The sequence below is a fragment of the Nelumbo nucifera genome, chromosome 3 (genome assembly GCF_055504915.1).
Source record: "Nelumbo nucifera cultivar China Antique chromosome 3, China Antique-T2T, whole genome shotgun sequence".
NCBI lineage: Eukaryota > Viridiplantae > Streptophyta > Magnoliopsida > Proteales > Nelumbonaceae > Nelumbo > Nelumbo nucifera.
In genome coordinates, this window is record NC_142651.1 from 78,561,448 (window position 1) to 78,582,896 (window position 21,449).

Sequence of the window (21,449 nt, forward strand, 5' to 3'; positions counted from 1 at the left end):
GCTTTTTTTTTTCTTCTGCATCATCTTTGTGAAGGTTGTTCCCCACAAGACCAGTTGTAATAGTAAACACTTCATCTTCCATTGCCTACCTGTAAGGATCTTGTTGGCCTCCTTGTGCGAAGATAAATTGAATGGGAATTGTCCTTGTACAAGAGACTTTACATAGACTCCCCTTTGGATCTCCATGTTGAGGATGCCCATCTACTTAACTCCTCACGTTTGATTTGCTCAGAGTCAAACTGATTGGCAAGACAGCATTTGAAGAATCTCTCTGGCAGAGACACTCTCTTGGTTAGTGCTGCCTAGTATTCATTCTCCTAGTGCTTGGGGGAAGCGACACTAGGCTATTGTCATCTTGCTGTCACTATTGCCATCATCACCATTACACTAGGCTATTGTCATCTTGCTGTCACTTTGACATTGAGCGCTGAATGACAGACAAAATAGGATTCATGTAGCTGACCCCATATAGTTGGGACAAGGCTTAGATGTTGATGATGATATAGCCTATGGACAGTGACAGAAATTGCAATTTCTTAATAGAAGCTTATTTTCTTCATTTGGGGAATTGTATTCTCTATTCTTGTGTGGCTTGGGCAATGCTATCAGTAGGGCTGTCAACGGGTCAGGTCTGGGCCGGAATAAGTTGGAACCAGAACCGACCCAACATGAAATGCTGAGGACCCGGACCCAGACCCGGTGGGGTCTGTAATTTTTGGACCTGGAACCGAACTGATGGTTCTCGGGACAATCGGGTCAGACCTGACAGACCCAATTATAGTAAATAAAAAATAATTATTTATGTTTAATATATTAAATATTCTTTATATATCATACATTATTTAATATATATATATATATCGGGTCAGGTCTGAATCGGTTCGGGACTAGGTGGAACCGGTTCCAAACCGATAGTAATCAGAACCCTATTATCAGGACTGGGAGCCGACCCGCCGGTTCCAGTTTCCAGAACCAGAACTGGCCCAATCGGTTTGGGTCTGTCAGGTCAGACCCGGCCTCTCATTGACAGCCCCAGCTATGAGGCCTATTATCACTTTTTTTTTGATAATATCTTCTTGATGTTTGATCAATTTTGACTGCTACTACCTCCTTTTTTGGTTTTTATGTTGTTTTCTTTAGATTACAATGTCTGTTGATGGTTAATCACTATATTGGGGTTAACTAGAAAACAGTCTGGTAAATTGTAGAGCAACAATTGCTCAAAATCAGTTGCTACTTTCTCCAAGACATTTTGCATATCCAGTCATTTCTTCTACATCAGCACTTTGTACTTAAGCTCCATTTTGTTTTCTTTGTCAGTGTCTAGCGTGCATTACTTTTCTCTTTTCTCTTATAGCGGTGTAGATATTATTTGTTTAACAAGATGTCAGTTTAATAGTCAATGTGAAATTTTATTTTTAGGGGGGAAACACACAGTTATGGCTTGCAGGAATCCTTTGTTGCTGATGAATTATTCCAGGGTCATGAACACTCTTTAGATGATGTGATTTGGGCCAACCACTCCTTGTTTCCTTCAGTTAAGGTACATGGATTATATACTTTTTTCTATTTATTATTATTTTTTGTGGTATATTACCTTTGAACCTTGAAGGTGGAACTTCTGTTTTCTTTTCTTGTTCACACAACTCCATTCAGACTTAATTTAAGAGGAACTGTATTATCCAATTCCTGTTTATGGTTACATGTTCTTTTCCACATTCTCTTTTTTTTTTACCATTTTTCACCTACTGAGGAGATATATTTTAGATGGTTGGGGTGTTTTCTGTTAATGAGGTTTGGGGTAGACCAATTCCTCCTAGGGTTGGTAGTTTTTGCTGAGAAGCCTATCTGGAAAGATTCAACACTGGTGATCTACTCCAAAAGAAGAGACCCAATACTTGCTTGTCGCCTCACTAGTGTGTTCTTTCCAAAGCTGATGGGGAGACTGGTTTTCACCTACTGGTGTCTTGCCAATTTGCAAAGTCAATTTGGGAGTGAGCTTTCTCCCTCTTTGGGTGTAGTTGGAATCCTTCATCAAACTTGCAAAGTCTATTCTCCCCTTCTTTTTTCAGGTGGCATAGGAAAATGGGAAGGACTATGTGGAGAGGTTTGAGGGCTGCAGTATGCTCCAGGATTTTCTCAGAAGTAGAGAGAGGTGTTGAAGAACTGAGGGCTCTAATCCATATAAGGGTTGTATAGTGGTTGAAGTCCCTAGATTCACAGATTATACAGTGGATGACATGTTGAGGAAATGGGTTGAGATTGCAAACTGTACCCAGATCAAAACAGTTACGAGTTTAACTTGGACCCCCCCACCTGCTGGATGCTTAAAACTAAACTTTGATGGGAGTAGTAGGGGGAAGCCTGAACACCAGGGATTGGGGATGTCTTTAGGGATGAGAATGGGGTTGTTTCTGCTTTGTTCTCAGGCCCAATTGGTGTGGGTGACTCCCTCAGAGCTGAGATCTATGCAGTTATGGAAGGAGTCTAGAAAGCTAGGGAGATGAATATCAGAAAACTCATGATTGAAGGGGACTCGGAGGTGGTGGTAGGGTGGCTGAACAAAGACAACAGTGGCTTATGGAATTACAGCAATGTGAGGAGGAAATTTAAATGGTTGGTGCGAGGGATGGAAGTTAAGATTAGTTGGGGGCTCAAATTGTTTCTCCTTTTTCTTTTTTCTTTTCTTGGGGGCTCAAATTGTATTTGGAAGATAAGAAAGTTTGTCTTCCTCTTTGTAATTATTCATATTTTGAATTAATGAATTTGCTATTGATAAGAAAAAAACTGCTAAACATTAATGGTAGTTTCATCTTTTAACATGTAGAGAGTTTTTTTTTTTTGGTGGCTAGATATTTCAGTATTTATCTTTTTTCTTTGGCTGGGACTACTAGTACTTAATTATAGAAAATAAATGTTTGGTTAAGTTGGACCTTGAGTCTTCAAAATCTTTTGCTTTTATGGACTATAGAGACTGTTGACTACCTAAGAAATACAACTTTAGAGAGAAGGTTTTAATTTTTCTTAAAATACTATAGATTTTTTGTTATAAAATAAAAAAATTATTAGAGTTAAAGATTACAGGATGGAGATTCAGATAATTCCCCAAAATTCAGCAATTGCGAATAGAAATATAATAACAAATGCAACAACATAACATTCATCAAGTAGAACATGATGAGTATTTTAGAGCTTCATTCTGGAAGAACTCTTTCTACATCTTCAAACTCTGGATGAATTGTTTGTCAATCAAGGATGAAGGATCTGATATTAGCGCAAAATCATCTAAAGTTTCCTTTTACCTTAGAGCGTCCTTCATTTTTTCGTTTTCAAATACTTTACTGTAGATGGGATGGTGGCAAGGTTCAAAATATTGATACAGTAGATGGGATGGTGGCAAGGTTCAAATACCTTACAGTAGGGGTTTATCGGACTGTATCGTGAGTTGATCCCATTTTTTTAGTTTTTTTTCTTAAACCTGGTTCAGAGGGGTCGGTTTAAGGGCTACCCCCTGAACCAGGTTAGACCCCAAAACACCCCCCTGGAGGGGCATATTGGGAAGCTCCTGATACGGCCCGATACGTACCGAAATTTTGAACCTTGGATGGTGGTGCTGTAGTATTTAGTCTTTTTCGCATCTGACAAATGATGCTTTCATGGAAAAATGTATGGGATTGAGCAGGTCTGTAAACGGCTTCTGAAATTGAGCTGAACACAAAAAGCATAAAGTAAACTGTAAGCCTGTAATAACTGCAAATTGGCTCTTATTTCTTCTTCATTGTTACATGAAGTCATCTGGAAACCTATCTCTTCATGTTGAATACTTTCAATGTAAGGGAGAATATGAATAATGAAAATAGTGTAATTTATTCTCTAAATTCTGTTCAGACTTGGGTTGGTAGGTGTGACATGTGACTTTGTGGATGATGGTTGATGATCAAATAATCTTTGGTGTACGCCCCAAAGATCAATGCTAGAAAGAAGAATAATAGAACCACAGAAAAGGAAATAATGCTTTATTTCTCAACTAAATCTGTTCCCTATAGTCAGCCTTTGCACATCTGTTACAGATGGCTTGCCTACTAAATTAGAGTCAAAATAGAAAAAGAAGTATAGATATGCACAGAGAATAGAAACTCAGATGATAGAATCTCAAGAATTATAAATCCAGAAAATATAAAGCCAGAAGAAAGTAAACTAAAAAGTAAGCGCCTCATAAGATATCAGGACTTTTGTATGATCCATTTCTCAGGGAACATGTTCACCTTTTCAACATCTATCTGCTGCACTACACCAACTTTCTAGAGAGAGCAGTCATGCACAAAATAATGTAGAAAGACGTAACTGAGAAGCTTTCCTTTCTGTGTTTGCTCCACAATATTGCATCTTGGGCTAAACGAGAGATCTTTAATTTATCCTTTAATGGCCTTCTAAGGCTAGGGAAAACCTGGTCATTATGGTCTTAAGATATTGAATGATAGATGTTTCTAGAGATGATTAGTTACAATCTAGGTTGCGTTTGACGTAGTTTCCCAATGTCACTCTATTCATAATTACACAACTTATATGACTACTTTGATATGATTTATTTGTTTCTTCAAATTTTGGATGATTTTTGCATAGTTATACAAGTTATGTGACAAAACCTCATAGTCAATATCGAAATGAAATTTGTCAAAAGACATATGAAGGGAAGATATTCTTTGTTAATGCATGCTAAGATGTCATGGAGAACCTTGATAACTATTTCCTCATAGAAAATCATATCTTGTTTGCAATTATGACTTGATTTCATTATATCCTATGCTTCTATTTCTTTATATGTTACTTCATGTTCCTATTCATATCCTCTGCAAAGTTTGATCCAGTGTTTTAAAAGGCGTGGAAGGCGTCCGTCCAGGCGGGGCGCCCCAAGACGCTCTAAGACTTATGCTAGAGGCACTGACACCTCTGAGGCATACGCCTCAGGTGAAAGAGGCGTGCGACTCATATGCTTTTCTCATGAGGCATACTCCTCATGCGCCTCATGCACACCTTATGTAAAAAGACATAAAAAAGAAAAAAAGAAAGAAAAAAAGGAAAAAAGGAAAGGAAAGGAAAAGAAATGGAAGGGAAAGAAGAAGAAAGAAGGATAAAAAAAAAGTGAATAAAGAAAGAAAAGAAAAGGAAAGGGACGAGAAGAAAAGATAAGGGAAAGAAAGTGGGTTGGGAGCTAAGCCTCCGAACCCCTTGGCTGGGGGTAGGGGTGAACCAAAAAATCGACAATCGAACCGACCGGTATATATATATATTTATATTTTACATATATTTATGTATATCATATTTATTATATTTTCTATACATTATAAATTAATAAATATGCATTATATAGAAATATATATTTATAATATATAATATATAATATATTATTTATTATTTAAAATATAATATTTTATATATATATATATCTAGTTTTTTATCATATATTTATATATTTTCTATAATATATATTGTAGAAAATAAGCCCACGGTTAATCGAACTGGTCAACCAGTTAATTGATCGGCTTTGGTTTGGTTTCGGTCGGTAACCCCAGTTCGGTTTCAAAAATAAGCCCACGGTTCATTTAACCGAACCTTGAGCACCCCAGCCCCTCTTTCCAATGGAACCCAATTTGCTCCGCTCTGGCTCACTTGCCAACGCTTCGACAAGATCCCCCCTTTTAACTAGTGTTATGCATCTTTATTCTTCTTAATATACAAGATTTTTATTAAAAATAAAGAAAAATGAGATTCTTCTGCCTCTTCTTCCTCTTCGTTCTTCCTTCTCATCCCCCGTCCTCTTAAGGAGGCTTATGCCTCCTTGTGTTCGGGATGTTTATGCCTCTTACATTCTGAACTATGCCTTGCACCTCTAGGTAGTGGAACATCTCATGTCACGCCTCCATGTTTTAAAACATTGGTTTGATCATTTTTTGAAATTGGATTTATTGTGTTTTAACTGGTAAAGTATTTCTTATATTTGAAGAAAGTTGGCTATCTTGCAGGATCAGATTGCCCCATTTTTCTCTTCTATTTTCTTGCGGAGGTTGCTTCGTCCTGGAGTGCAGCAAAGTGTTGCTTTAAGTGCAACCATAAATGATTATAACAAGCTACCATCTGATGTTGTGTTACAGTCGTTAACTGTTGACAGTCTGAAAGGGGAAATCATTTCATTAATTGAGAGTGAGGTGCTCTCTCTCTCTCTCTCTCTCTCTCCCTCCCTCTCCTTCTCCCTCTCTCAGATTACTCACTGCTTGCATTTTGATGTTATTCCAGGGAATCACTGAAAATCCAATTTCAGTAGTCCATTCATGGAGAAAATTTTGTAATCGTTATTTCCATTATTGGTGTGAATACAATAAACCATATGGTTTGCTGGTTGATTCATCAACTGGTACAGTTGGTTTGATCAGGAGAAATTCAATATCCTTATTCCGTCATTTAGAGGATATTGAGCTTCTTATCTATGGTATGTTTGATGTCCTTGTTTTTCTATGGATCCTTACCTTTTGTACTTTAGGGTATATATATATATATATATATATATATATATATATATATATATATAATTCGAAATTGTAACTTAGGGGATATGCAGCTGCTTATCTATGATATTTTCATAATTGCCCTCAAAATTTTGCCTTGTTGGCAGGTTGTTTTGATGAATATGGTGATTCTGTAAGTTCTTGGTTAGATTTGCCAGACAATGATCTTGATCGAGAGATTATTTTTGAAGTACTTAGATGTGTTAGCAAAATTAACCAACAATTGGGCAAAGCAGCTGCTTCTGTATTCTACGAGTCACTTGCCAGTGCACCAATTATCTCATCTGAAGTTATTGTTCCTTGCTTACTTAAGATTCTTGAAACTGGATATAGTTCATCAATAGAGGCAGTCAACATATCATCCCTAGTTGGAGCAGATACTGCCTTTGAAAAGGAATTAGCGGATCACAAAAGGCAGAGGGAATTCTCAGTTGATGTGCTGTTGATGATTCATGCTGTCTATAACAAAGCAACCACATGGGACAGAGTTTTGAATGCCATAGAAAACTACCTAAAATTTCTTGTCCCTCGTAAGAGCTTAGAAAGATTGGATTCTAGTGCAGACTTTAGCATGAATACATCCATATTGGTTCAGGCTGCTTCTCAAGTTGCTAAAATGATGTTTGAATCTGCATTTGGCATCCTTCTGCTATTGGGCTATCTTGTCAATATCAGTGGCCAGGTCAGTTTTTTTATTTGTTGAAAGGGATATCTGACAAAGTAGACCAGATAAACCAAAATTTGTGTTATTTACTATAATTTGGGTCCTGGCTGTAATTACATAATATGCTACATAACCTAGTGATTCTAAAGGTAGTACACAACTTGGTTCGTTTAGGTTTCCACTTTCTGACATACGTGTGAATTAAAATTTAATACAATATTAATCTTGTTTTCCTGTTCAGCAGTAGTAATCTGTGAATCAAAATTTAATACAATATTATGTATCTCCTTTATGTAATAATTTACTAGGAGAAAATATTTCTAATGAACCTAGATTTACCTGTTTCCGACTAAATCCTGAGGACTCCAAACAGACATACGATCCAATTGCTGTGTCTCTGGTCAAAGTTAAAAGTCCAAAGGGAAGCGCTTTGTATTCTTTAGAGATAACTACATATGTATATGCTAACTTTTACCTCCTAGAAAAAAAACCTAAGGTCTAATTATGGTTCATCGTGATTGCAAGCAAAATCAACAGAGTTCATATTGTTTCAATATTAATGAAGCAAATCCTAGTTCTTTGTAAAAGAAATGCTTGTAATTAGTGGAAATTCCATGCACTCCATTTTCTTTAAAATAACCTCTAATATTGTTCCTTTGAATTACCCCATAATGCTGTGAAGAGGGCTTAGATTCAAATGACTAGCTTTTGTTAGTGGAGCATCTGCTTCAGAATCCTCCGATCCATCTGAAATATGATAATAAAGAAGTCTCATATCCTTGCAATAATTTTGTCCATCTCCTTGCATACCACACCTGGATATCTATCCATTGGCTGGTTCCAGGTTTGAAGAGCTTGCTGCCCAACTACTTCATAGATTTCTTCCTCATCAGAAGAGTCCCCCAAAGGTTGGTTATAGGTCTCTATTGCTAGCCTGCCCATATTTCCTCCCCTCAGATACATACCTTTTAGTTGTTGCTGGCTCCTTTGTCTTCCAACATTAGTATTGATAGGCCCTAAATGCCCCGACTGCTCCAAACATGAATAGTGATTATATAATGTCTAATCTACTGTTTGATCACTTCAAGTTACTTTCTAGTCCAGTGTTTTAAAAGCACAAGGTGCAAAGAAACACAAGGGGCATTTTGCACCCGAGGTGTGAGGTGCATGTAGAGAAAACTGATGTGGTCCCCACTACTGCACTCGTATGACTATAGTCAGCTGTTGGTTGTTAGTTGGTAGTTGGTAGTTATTTTAGTCAAGTCTTTAAGTCAGTTTTTAATTATTAGTCTTTTATTTTTTTCCATGTAAGCCGTAAGGGTATTTCAGCCCTTTTATCTTTATTTAAGAATTAATATAAACAGTAAGAGAGGGGCGGAAGATCTAAGATCCTCTCTTTTTCTAATCTCCCCTTCAAACTCTTCTTTTCCTCCTCTCCTCTCCTCTTATCCTCTTCTTCTTTCTCAATTTTTCCTTGTTAATTGAACAATAAAATTAGGCCTGATTGTAGTCTCATTCGACTACATGGTATCAGAGCCAACATAGGAGTTCTTGTGGTAGTCTAATATGGCTGACTACATAAGAACTTCCTAGAATTGGAAGCTTTCAGCAAAGCAAGACCATCGGCTGAGTCTTGGAGATTGTTGGCAGTGTGCGGCTAGCATTGGAGGATGTCCAGCAATCAGGAAGTGTCAGACAACAGGAAGAACTTTAAAGATTAGGGTTCAGACTTGATTTTGAAGGTGGCGGCCAGAGTTTCACTGAAGTAAGTTAAGTTTTTGAGATTGATCTATTAAAAGAACACCTTTTCTGGTTATTTTAAGAGGTGCGACTGAGAAATTTCTTTTCTTGGACTGTTCTTTGTGATTGATCTATTAAAAGAGTACTTTTTCTGGTTATTTTAAGAGGTGCGGCTGGGAGATCTCACTTTTTCTGGTTATTGATCTAGTTCTTTGCTTGTTTCTTGACCTACGACTGGTTCTAGGTTTAAGACCCTAATTTCTTGACTGTCGCCCATTCTAGGGCAGCAGATAGTTCAGTTTCAGCCTTGCACACTAAGGTGTTTAATTCTTTGGAAGATTATCAGAGCTGTTCTTTTGTTTCTTCTGGGTGGATTGCCGACCTAGAAGGGTAAAGTAGGTTCGGCTGTTAGCAAATTCTGGGTGAGGTTACAGTCTTGGTGATAAAAGAGGTATCAACATGTTTCTCATTAGTAATGCCAACAAGTTTAATGAGGTCAGAGGAATAAACAAAATACCCCTAGTCGCTACGATGAGCTTCTAGACCCAAGAAATAGGTGAGAGGGTGCAAGTCCTTCATGTGAAAGGAATTATGGAGGACTTCAACTCACTAAAATCTTCATCATCATTCCTAGTCAACATATCATCAACATATAGCAGAACGGTAATACCTTGAGGTCATCGCCTAACAAAGAGAGAGTGATTAGAGGAACTCTGGCTATATCCAACAACAATTACAACATCTCGAAAGTGTTCAAACCATGTCTAGGGAGCCTGTTTCAAACCATATAGGGATTTTTTTGAGGTGACATACTAAAGAAGAATCACTATAGTATCTAGGAGGATACTTCATGTAGACTGTCTCCTTTAGCTGACCATGAAGAAAGGCATTTCTCACATCTAACTGGCAAATGGTCCAAGATTGGACAGCAAACAATGCTAAGAGAACACAAATTGTGGTTATCTTAGTAACAAGAGCAAAAGTTTCTTCATAATTAATGCCATACTCTTGACTATATCCTTGGGCAACTAATCGAGCCTTTATCAATGAACGGATCCTTTGGATTTCAGCTTAATGGTATAAACCCAATGATTCCCAAAAATGGAGGCATTTAGAAGAACAATCACAAGGTACCAAGTGTCGTTCTAATGTAAAGCTTGAATCTCTTTTATTTTTTTCTTGATAAATGAAGCATGAATCTCTGCATCCATGGCTTCCTTTTAATGAGTGCTATGGTTTGAAGGAAAACCATAGCGGTTAGGAGGTCTAGGGATGCAAGTAGAATGGTGAAGAGGAACAAAGGTAAGAGGATTATCTGAAATGGAAGTAGTAGTAGAAATAGAAGTATCACTTATAGGAGTAGTGGTGAGATGTTGATCTGAATCGACGTAGGGACTGAAGCACGTATCCGCTTGTGAGAGAAGATGAAAAGGTCCTTCTTAGTTGGAGGTGGAACATCCCGTGAATCAAAGTTTGGAAAAACAAAAGACAGATGGTGTAGGCAGTTCAGTAATTCCAACAAAAAAGGAAATATGCTCAAGAAAAACAAAACTACATGAGATATGAATATGATGAACAGAGGGATCATAAAACTAAACCCTTTGTGGTTAGGATTGTAACTCACAAAGGCTCACATGATAGACTGTGTAGACAATTTAGAACCTTCACAAGGGGGGAGATGAATAAAGCACAGGCATCCAAAAACATAAAGCATAGATAAATTCGAAGGACAACCAAACAACTTTTGAAAGGGTGACATATTACCAAGAATAGAGGAAGGAATATAGTTGATCAAAAACATAACTGTGTTGGTTGCCTCCACCCAAAAATAAGTTGGAGCATGGGACTCTTGCATCAATGTCCTCACAACTCTAACTATATGTTCATTCTTGTGCTTGGCCACACCGTTTTGCTAAGGAGTATCTGAACAACTTAATCAAACTTGTATTTCATTATTCTTCAAATAGGATAGGAAGTCTCCATTAGTATATTCTTCCCCTTAATCTGAACGAAGAATACACACTTGTGATTGAAACTAAACTCATAACATAGCATGGAACAATCTAAATGTTGGAACACCTCTGACTTGTGGTGAAGAAAGTATATCCATGTGTACCATTTTACAATCATCAATGAATGATACAGAGTCTTTGTATCCAAATTTAGAAGTGATAAGTACAGTCCAAACATCACTATGCATAAGCTCAAAGGAAGAGGTAGCATGCTCAGTTATGTGAGGAAAGGGAAAAGTACGATTCTTTCTTAAACAACAGGAAACACAAGATGTATCAAAGGTTTGTAAGGAAGGGACTTTATTCTTAATAAAACGAGACTCGATCAAAAACTTTAATTTCTTAGCAGGTATGTGACCTAAATGTTTATGACATAAGTCCCAAACATTATGATGAGTTTTAATAAGGTTACTGGTTGGCAATGATGTTTAACATTTTACCATTTGTGATGAGTTTTAGTAAGGTTACTTGGTTGGTTAGGGTAGGCTCTTGTCATATGGTTGGTAGCTCCAGAGTCGATTGTCGGAACATGAGGAGAAAAACATAGCTATAGAACTAACCAAATAAGTCAATAGCAGAAAAGGCAGAAGAAATAGTAGATGTTACTAGTTGCTGAATGTTTTCCTTAACCATAGATGCCAAGGAATCACCTTTAACAGAAGAATCATCACCAGTAGAAGATACCTTATTTCCATGTGCTGTAAAAGCAGTGTCAGTCCCATAGGTTGATCAGTTGATCCATCAAGTTTCAAAGGAACAATATTAACTCTACCAGAGGCCACTTTAGCAATGAAACAACAGTCCAGACTCCAGATACAAAAATATTAGAGAAAACCAGATTCAACAATAGTCCACGTTGTCCATGTGGGATAGAGAAGTATTCCATGTGTAGAGGAAGTCAAGGAACTCAAAAAATACCAGAATTCGATGTTGACAGTCCAAAAAATGCAAGTTGCAGGTCTGTCGAATCCAAGAAGGGATAAAAAACCCTTAATATCAATCTGAAATCTGAAACAATTAAATGGGAAGCAAGAAAACCCTAGGGTTATAGCTTGATTGAATCAGATGATTGAGAGAAAACACTGATTTACTAATCGATCAGGCGTCTTTTCCAGGAAAAATGGGGTACTTTGTGCTAATCGAAACAGCCCTCAGAAAAACTCCAAAACAAAACCCTATTGTAGGGTTAAAAATTCTTAAGAGAATCCTTCATCTGGAGAGAAAAGCTTAGATCATAGGCTGGTGTAGAAGACCTGAAGTCCAAAGATGTTGGAGTCCAAAAAAGGAAACTGTACACTATTGCCACCCCAAGAAGAAGATTAAAACTCCTTAAAAAACTTCACCAAATCAGATGCTGTTTGTAGGGTGAATAGATTAGATGTAAGCGACACTAGATCTGAAATTTGGCCTCGACCCAAGATCTCCCAAGAGAGATCTAATAAAAACTCACTTGCTCGTTGCACAAAGTAGACTGGGCAGTAATTAGAGTTGATCAAAACAGCCCTAATCTCTTTCACAGAAGATAGGGCAGTAAATCCTAATAGAATAATAGGATTACTGCTTTCAGTGAGGATCGAGAGAAGAGAAAATAGATCAGAGAGCAACCCACTCCGATACCATGTCAATACTCTTGGCTGAATAGAGAAGAGAACAAGATTAATCTTTGGAGGTGTCCAGAATAGTCAATCCCCACCTCAAAGAGTCTCTTATATATTAAAAGATATGTACAATTACTAGAATGCTCATACAGGGCTGAAAGAGAAATAAGAATAAAAAGTAACAAGTGATGTAATGCACAATAGGGACTATACTAATAAGATATATATAGTCACAGAATCCCCACACAACCATGGAAATTATCTACCTTTTGCTACAACTAATAAAAAAGTTCAGAGAGAAAAGAGAGTTTCCATATGTTGTTGATTGATCTACAGAAAGCATATGATAGAATTTCTGCAGAGATAATATGTTGGAGCTGGGAAAACAAAGGGATGCCAAATAGATATATAGACCTAATTAAGGATATGTATAAGGTGGTGGTGGGGTGATTGCAGAACCTGCTATTACAATGAAGTGAAAACAGTCAAGTGGCTGACCAGGAATATATGTGTAAGTATACAGTGGGTGGGGAGATCAGCTAAGGCTGTAGCTGACAGCCTAGTCAAGCAAGGGGAAAATAGGGAACAATTGTATTGGGCACAGTTGTAATTTGTCTTTCTTTTAGTCTCTTGGGAGAGGTTGCAGCTTGTGCCTCTCCCTAAACAGTAGTAACTTTTTTTTTTTTTCTTTTTTCTTTGATAAAATCTTCTTATTCATAAAAAAAGAAGTGCAACAACCAATGTTAAAAACCTGTAGAAGGGACATCAAATTTCACAGATACAATGGGGCTTCAGCAAGGTTCAACACCTAGCCCCATTGATCATAGATGAATTTAGTAAGCATGTTTAGGAGGAGGACCCATAGTGCATGCTTTTTTCTGTTGAAATTGTTGTAATTGATGAAAATAATGAAGCATTAAATGTGAAATTAAGCTTATGGACATACCTTAGAAACAAGAGGTTTTAAAAGAAGTAAGATTAAAACAGAATATGTGATTTGTAAATTTAATAATAATAGGAGTTCAAATCAGGGCACACCTATGATTGGAGACCAAGAGAATCTTTTGAGTAATCCAATGTCCTTTTCCGGTTTCTTGCTTTCATAATTGATAACAAGGGAGAGATTGAGGAGGATGTTGCCCAAAGAAATAGAGTAGGGTGGGCAAATGGGCAAAATGGAGTGGTGCATCTGGAATTTTATGTGATAATTGAATACCACTTAGATTGAAAGGAAAATTCTATAAAACAGTTGTAAGGCCAGCTATTTATGAGGTAGAGGGTTAGGCAGTCAAGTAGCAATGTGTCCAAAAAATTAAGTGTGACAGCTGATAAAAATAATACGTGTGGCAGAGATGTGTATACTGAGATGGATGAGTGGAAACTAGAAAAGATAGGATCAGTAATAAAGTTATTTGAAGGAAACTTGGAGTATCTCCAATAGGTGTTAAAATGAGAGGAAGTAGATCAAGATGGTTTGGTCACGTGCATATAAGACCAGCCACATCACCTGTAAGAATAAGTAATTTGTCCCAAGTTGAAGGACCTAGAAGGGCTAGGGGTAGACCAAAAAGGGCATGGGTAGAACTGTAGTAGTAAGCAATGATTTAAAAGCCATTATGTTAACATTGAGTATGGCACTAAACAGAATGTAATGGTGAAACAACATTATTGTGGCCGACCCATATAGTTGGAATAAGTTTTGGATGATGATGATAATGATCAGTAATCTTAGGAATTATTATAAATTTCAGTGGGATCTACTAGTCAACGTATTTGCTTTGTCATGGCTAAGCAACCTGCACAAAACCCAAATACCATTTTGGGTTTTAAAGATAAAAAAGAAACCAACAATAAGGTTGCTTAAACAGTTTGGGAGTGGGTTTTCTCCCATTTGGGGTGTTCTTGGTATCCTTCGGAGACTGTCCAAGGTTTGTTTTCTCCTTTTTTCAGTTGGCCTAAGAAGCGAGGGAAGACTATGTGGAGGTGTATTAGGGCAGCGGTATGCTGGTCTTTGTGGGAAGAAAGAAACTCACGCATTTTTTCTGACAAGGAAAAAATATTGGAAGATTTGTTAGATCGAATCCTTTTAAGAGCTGTCCACTGGCTAAAATCTTTGGAGTTGTTTTCAGATTGTCCTATGGATGACTTGCTAAGAAACTGGAAAGAGATTGCTTCCACTGCTAGATGCAAGAGGACTCTTTGTCTGTTTTGGTCCCCTCCCCCCTCCTGCTTTATTCTCTGGCCTTATTGGAGAAGGTGACTCTCTTAGGGCTGAGATCCTTGCAGCGCTTGAAGGAATTCGAAGAGCAAAAGAATTAAATATTAGCCGCTTGATTCTGGAAGGTGATTCGAAGGTGGTGGTTAATTGGTTGAAGACAGAGGACAGTGGTTTGTGGAACTTTAACACTGAGAAAAAACGGTTCTTATGGCTGGGTAGGGACATTGAGATTCAGTACAGCTGGGTGAAGAGGAGTGCCAACTCATTTGCGGATGGTTGGCCAAGCAAGGAGTGAATAGGGAGGCTGTTCTTTGGGCTAGTTTTTAATTTTTCTTTTCATTCCCTATGTTTTCTGTTTTTGGGGAGCTAAGTTATTTTATCTCCCTTTGTATTCTTTTCCCTCTCTTCTCTTAATTTAATGAAGTTGATGTTATTGATCAAAAAAAAAAAAAAGATCAAGTTGCAAATATTTTATTTAACCATTGTAAAATGTGAAGCACCCTTTTGCAATATATTTTTATCATTTCCTTGTTATTTTGAGACATTCCGAATTCCATAGATTACAATATTTTACTATAAAGGAATGACTGTTTAATCATTTTTTTTCTCAAAAGAAACTGTATTTTTTATTTATGAAGCTCTCCATTCTTGGTTTTCTATATTTCCTAATTTCAGGTCCTTATGGCACATGAAGATATCTCTAAAATTCAACTTGAGTTGATTCCAATGGTTCAAGAAATTCTTACAGAATGGCTTGTGATCCATTTCTTAGGAACTACTCCATCTGAATCACAGGCCTTGCAGGATTTCAGTTCTCAACTTTCATCACTACATATTGGTGAGCATATGCTATAGGGTTTCTAATGTATTAGTGTTACTAGTGGCTAATGTTTTTTCTGTTTTTTCTTGTTTGTCTTATTGCTGTATTTATATAAAGATGCATGTCACAGTTATAAATTGATCTTCATCCCTTTTAACCATATTGTAGATATAAAAAGCTTTGCTGTTTCTGATAATACCATAGAATGAAAAACTTGGTACTTTCAAGTTTTGGCATGATGGTTACCATGTTTTATATTTGTGGTTCTAGACAGCAATAATGATAATATATCATGGAATGAGAAGCTTGGTACTTGCAACTTCACACTGGCTTGCATACTTTTGCCTGATATAAAATGTTCCTCCGATTATCGGGACTACCTTTCTTCAAGATCTTTTCCTAGCCCGAACAACATTATCAGTGCATTACGGAACATAAGCAGCTGGATTATTTGGGGTAAGACAGGGGAAGAATCCTCATCTTTCTTCAGCCGTTCAACTGAAATTGCATTGATCCTGCTTAGGCATGGACAATATGAAGCTGTTGAGGTTAATATCTTTTTCTTACATTTTGTACTAATATTAAGATCTATGTATCATTGAAGCTTTAACTAGAATTTGTTTTTTTTTTTTGTTTCTTTAAGAACCTATTTGCTATTGTTGATGGACATTCATGTAAAGAAAGGATACCCCAGAGTGTCCAGGGCTCTGATGGCATATGGTGCATGCACCATCATCTTTTGGGGTGCTGCCTTCTTGCACAAGCGCAATGTGGATTACAAGGAACTTCAAAGGAAAGGAAAGTTCGTGAAGCTGTTCGCTGTTTTTTTAGGTGCTAAGTTTTATGCATTTTTACTTATTTTGAAATGATCCTTGCTAGTTCAGTGGTTAATTATTTGTGTTACTTTTGTTATGTTTCAATTGTGGTGCTGTTGTTTACTTTCTTGTGCATACAAGTGTTTGTGGGGACTAACAGCTTTTCAAAATTTATGTTTTTTTTTTTTATCATTAGTTATTGTCTTAATTATAACACCAACAAGTTGATGTGCTCTTAGAAATTTGTATAATAGAAGGGAGCATATCTACATGTGTAATCTTCATTAACTTAATGAATTTTACAGGTTTCTAAGAATGGAGTATAAAACATGGGAATGATAACCAGCTTTCCCTGATTTTAAACCTCCAATCTATTGCAATAAATATGCAGTTAAAATCCTTAAAATTCTTTAAAGTTACTCAGTATTTAGGTTTCATTTTGTAAAATGAAACTGAACTTCTAAATCCTAATATTAACTATTTTCTGGAAAGTTAAAATGTTGAATCTTAGTAATTATATGACCTGAAAATTCTCTTTGGTAATTTAACTAAAAAAGTCATGATTTGTGGAAATTAACATTTTCCTCGAAACCTAATTGGTAAACATAAATCACTGTAAGTCTTGAAATCAGCGTTTTGTCATATTTTTCCCATTTTATTTAAAAAATTAAGGACTTTCCTTAGGCAGTAAAAAATGTATGAAAATCTAGTGAATCTCATTGTATAATTGAATAATTAAGTAATTATTGTCCTAAAATCGATTAATTAAATGAATCTATTTGTTGATTATATTTAATAAATCGCGTTTGTCTTGTCCATAACTAAGTCTAACTCAGTGGTATTTGTTGTAATCTGTGTAGTGGCAAACTGGCAATAGATTTGATATTCAGGTAGAGGAAAAAAGAAAGAGAAGAAATAGAAGAGATTTAAGGAGGCAATAGATATAAATACCAGTTTATCCCTAATCTGTATTAATTTAAGAAGAGTACACTGACCATAATAGTATTACCATAATGTATTAGAACATTAGATTGTTATTGTACTTGTAAAGACTTCCCCTCAAGATGGTATCTGGATATCTTACACACACAACCTGGAGTGAACATCATAAAGTGATGATTTCCCAACAGCCTTGGTCAATACACTATCCAATTGATCCTCTTTTCTTACAAAAGGCAAAGATATCTCCTTTGCTGCTAACTTTTCTGAAATAATATGCCCAACAACTTAATTATCTTTGGTTCAGTCATGCTGAACAAGATTGTGGGTAACACTGATCACATCCTTGTCACAGTTGGGATTCATTGGTTGCTTCACCTGGCATCCCATTTCTTGAAGTAGGGTGTTCATCCAAAGCAATTTACATACCCCATAGGTCATTGCCATGTAGTCAGCCTCCACACTTGACTAAACAACAATAGAGTGCTTTTTACATCTACTAAGATTTCAATCTGCATTACTGAATTTTGTCTCTTAGGTTGGAAATGGGTCAACAATAGAGTTTTGGGAAGATGATTGGCTAGGGATTGTAAAATTCTGTGAATTGTGCCCACATTTATATCAGTTCAATTCAAGAGAGGGTGGTGTGGTGCCCAAAATTCAGAAGACATTTGTTGGATTTGGATATTGAAGAGTGTGTGATATGCTTTCTAATTTATAGTCAGTTGAGTTATAGGGTGAAAGGTGGGACTTGAGATTATGGAAGGAATCTAGTAATGGAAAATTTTCTGTGAAGTCTTTCTATTAAGTTCATTTGAGAAACCAGGTAGAAAGATTGGAGGTGAGAGGCATATAGGGAAACCCTATCCCACCTAGGGTGGAAGCTTCTGCACGGATGGTTGTTTTGGATAGTATCTTAACATTGGATCATATTAAAGTAGAGGTTTTGAGTTAGCATAAAGATGCTACTTATGTGAAGGAGTTGAAAGTAATGTCCTACATCTTTGCTTTGATTGCCCTTACTCAAAATTCACATGGGGATTTTTCTATGGTCTGTTCAAGACAAGTGTGGGGGATCCTAGGTCTCTGGCAGACATTTTTGCTTGTTGGCCTTCAATGATAGGAAATACCAAAGTGAAGATTATTTTGGACTTGCTTACCTTTTGCTATTTTCTAGGAAGAAAGGTACAGAAGATTAGTTGCAGGCAAGGCCAGAGGATGGGACCAGATTACTCTATGTTGAAAAAGAATAATGGAAATGTGAAATATGTGAAAATATAGTATGATATTTTATGAAATGATAAAGGAAGTGTAGGACACCTTTTTAATTATTATCTTCATCCAAATCATTAAATAAAGCTCAAATCTAAGGTTATAATAAAAAAGAATACATTATGAAGTGGTTCTGAAAACCTTAAGAGTCAAAACTACATTCTAGAATGAGTTCAAGAAAAATTCAAACTCAGAAAATGTAAATGACTCTAATAGATTAACCAAATAATCTATTAGGAGAAAAATATGTGAATAGAAGAACCACATAGAAAGGCCTACAGTCTCCTAATCAATAAGAGAGTGAGATCAATCAACTAGTTGAATGTCAAAAATAGTCGTACTTTTACTCTGGAATTTACTTAAGAGATCTGATTTCAAGAGTCCAACACTTCACATTCACAGTACAAATGAAACACTTGTAGGTTTCACCTCACCAGTTGATCACAAGCACCAATAGTGATGGTTTGATCCATCAGACCACACTTAATGGAGTAGTCCAACCAGGTCTGATTCTCTGGATTTTGTGAAAAATCAGAGGAACAGAAGTTTGAACCAAGAGGGAAAGGAGTAAACGAATTAGATTACCTAAATCCCTGCTTTGATACTGTGTCAAGAAAGGACAAAAAGGAGAACTCCAACAAGACAAATATAATGTAATAAAGGAGCTGCTCCCTATTCAATGTGTGTCATAAAGGTCCACAATGAGATGCTTCTATACTTTTCCAGTGATCCACAAACATACTGATAAAAGGCCATGCTATCACTTTGCAATCTTGAATGGATCTGCTTCTTTCTGTCATTTAATTTGCTTAGTTGGCTGTAAGGTTTTTTTTTTTTTTTTTTTTTTTGGCAAACAAGTTGGACATGCAAAAAGCATATGCTGGATTAGAATGGCCATTTATTTTGGCTCTTATGACTGAAATCAGCTATTGCAATGATTGGATCCATCTGGTTCAGCAATGTATCTCTTCACAGATCTTCAGCTTCTTAATCAATGGAGTGGTGAAAGGTAGAATTCAGCTGGGCCAGGGAGTGCAGCAAGTCGACCCCATTTCCCCATATTCCTAATGGTGGATCAGTGTTTGTCATGCATGATCACAAATGTAGTCTAGGATGGCTATCTTCAGGGGATCAAGCTAAATATGCATGGTCAGACCCTTTGTCATCTGTTATTTGTCAATGATACTCTCATTTTCATAAAAGCTGATTTCCAGAATTTTGCGACCATCCAACACATTCTTCACAGCTACTTCTCCATGACTGAGAAGAGTCATTTCATGGATGATGAAGATTCTTAAAGCTAGAAGGGAATCAAGATACCTTGGTTTGCCCATTGACTTTGGTAGTGAAAAACGAACTTTTTTCTCTGCCATACAGGTTGAGAGACCCTTATCAGGTCGGTTGTAGTTGCCTCTCCTATGTTCGCTATGTCCCACTATAACATACCAAAAGGGATTGGTAAAAAGCTAAAGAGAAGTTGTGCTAATTTCCTTTGGGGGTAGAAGTCTTTGGAGAAGGGAATTAAATGGTTGAGTTGGAGGTATTTGGCTAAAGCCCAATGGTTGTTGGGGGGGCTTGGGTTTTAAAGATATGATCTTGTTCAACAAAGCCCTTCTTGCTAAAGTTGGAGAACCCTCATAGAGGGTAGAGAAACTATAAGGCCTGCCCTTATTTGGCACATAGGAGACAGCTCGAAGATCAAGATTTGGCTGAAATCATAGATTTCATCTTTGCTAGTCTTCAAAATGACATCCGCCTCTACTAATGATCTCAGATTCTTGATGGGTATATGTCCCGTGATCTCATCCATGGTACCTCCACCAGTGGAGTGTTGATAGACCAATGTTTAAAATGTCGATGTTGGTGGAAATGTCGGTCATCCAAATATAAGAAACATGTTGGAAATGTCAGAAATATCGTATGGAAATATTGTAAAAATTATCGACATGGTGGGGACATTGTAAAATATGCAAAATATAGAACTATATCTTATGAAATGATGAAAGAAAGCATATGCACACCTTTTTAAATTATTGTCTTGTTCCAAATCATTAAACAAAGCTAAGAAACTAATGTTAAAGACAAAAGAATACATTCTGAAGTTGTCTTGTAAACCTTCAGATTCAGAGCTTCATGATGGAATGAGTTAAGCAAAATTTTAACTCATAGAAAATGTAAATGGTTGTACTAGATCAACTAAATAATCTATTACACAAACAAAAACTAATATTTAACTTCGTGTTTGAAATGAATTTTGAGCTAGCTCCAAGTGGTAATCATGTAAGTTAGGCGGACGATAACATTGTTACTTCACATATCTACAATATTGTGATCAACTTATGTTATAAACTTATAATACTATCCCTTGGACTCCATGTAGTAATGCTAGTGTTCACTGGGGAATATGTTGATTCTAGTAAAATTTCATGTTGCTACCCATGGAAGTGGAAATGGAAATATGTTGTGGAAACTCTCTCTTGTACTCCACATAGTGCTGGTAATGTTCATTAGAGAAATATCAATTCTCGTAAAATTTCGTGCCACTACCCATGGAAATGGAAATATGTCGTGGAAATATTAGGGAAATTAGTTACATTTTTAAACCATGTGATAGACTGTGACTTCTATTCACCGGCCACGGGGTCCAAGAAATCATTAAAATCTCTCTATGTTCATCTGTCATGGAGGATAAGGTAATTTGGGCCCCAACCAAAGATGGGTGGTTTTTGGTCAAATCTGCCTATTGGCTATTCTGAAAGGAGGAAGATCAACGGAGACAAGTTGAGACCTTGGTCAAATCTCTCTATG

General features: G+C 36.7%; 1 protein-coding gene across 1 annotated transcript in view; it reads left to right on the top strand.

Annotated features, from left to right (window-relative positions):
* Window positions 1–21,449, top strand: part of SAR1 (SUPPRESSOR OF AUXIN RESISTANCE1) — a 105,193-nt gene that overhangs the window by 76,218 nt on the left and 7,526 nt on the right. The window contains exons 10-16 of the mRNA XM_010276784.3: window positions 1,423–1,543; window positions 6,024–6,206; window positions 6,295–6,487; window positions 6,671–7,245; window positions 15,471–15,633; window positions 15,886–16,163; window positions 16,259–16,446. Of these exons, the coding sequence (XP_010275086.1) occupies window positions 1,423–1,543; window positions 6,024–6,206; window positions 6,295–6,487; window positions 6,671–7,245; window positions 15,471–15,633; window positions 15,886–16,163; window positions 16,259–16,446 (1,701 nt within the window). The remainder of the gene's footprint in view (window positions 1–1,422; window positions 1,544–6,023; window positions 6,207–6,294; window positions 6,488–6,670; window positions 7,246–15,470; window positions 15,634–15,885; window positions 16,164–16,258; window positions 16,447–21,449) is intronic.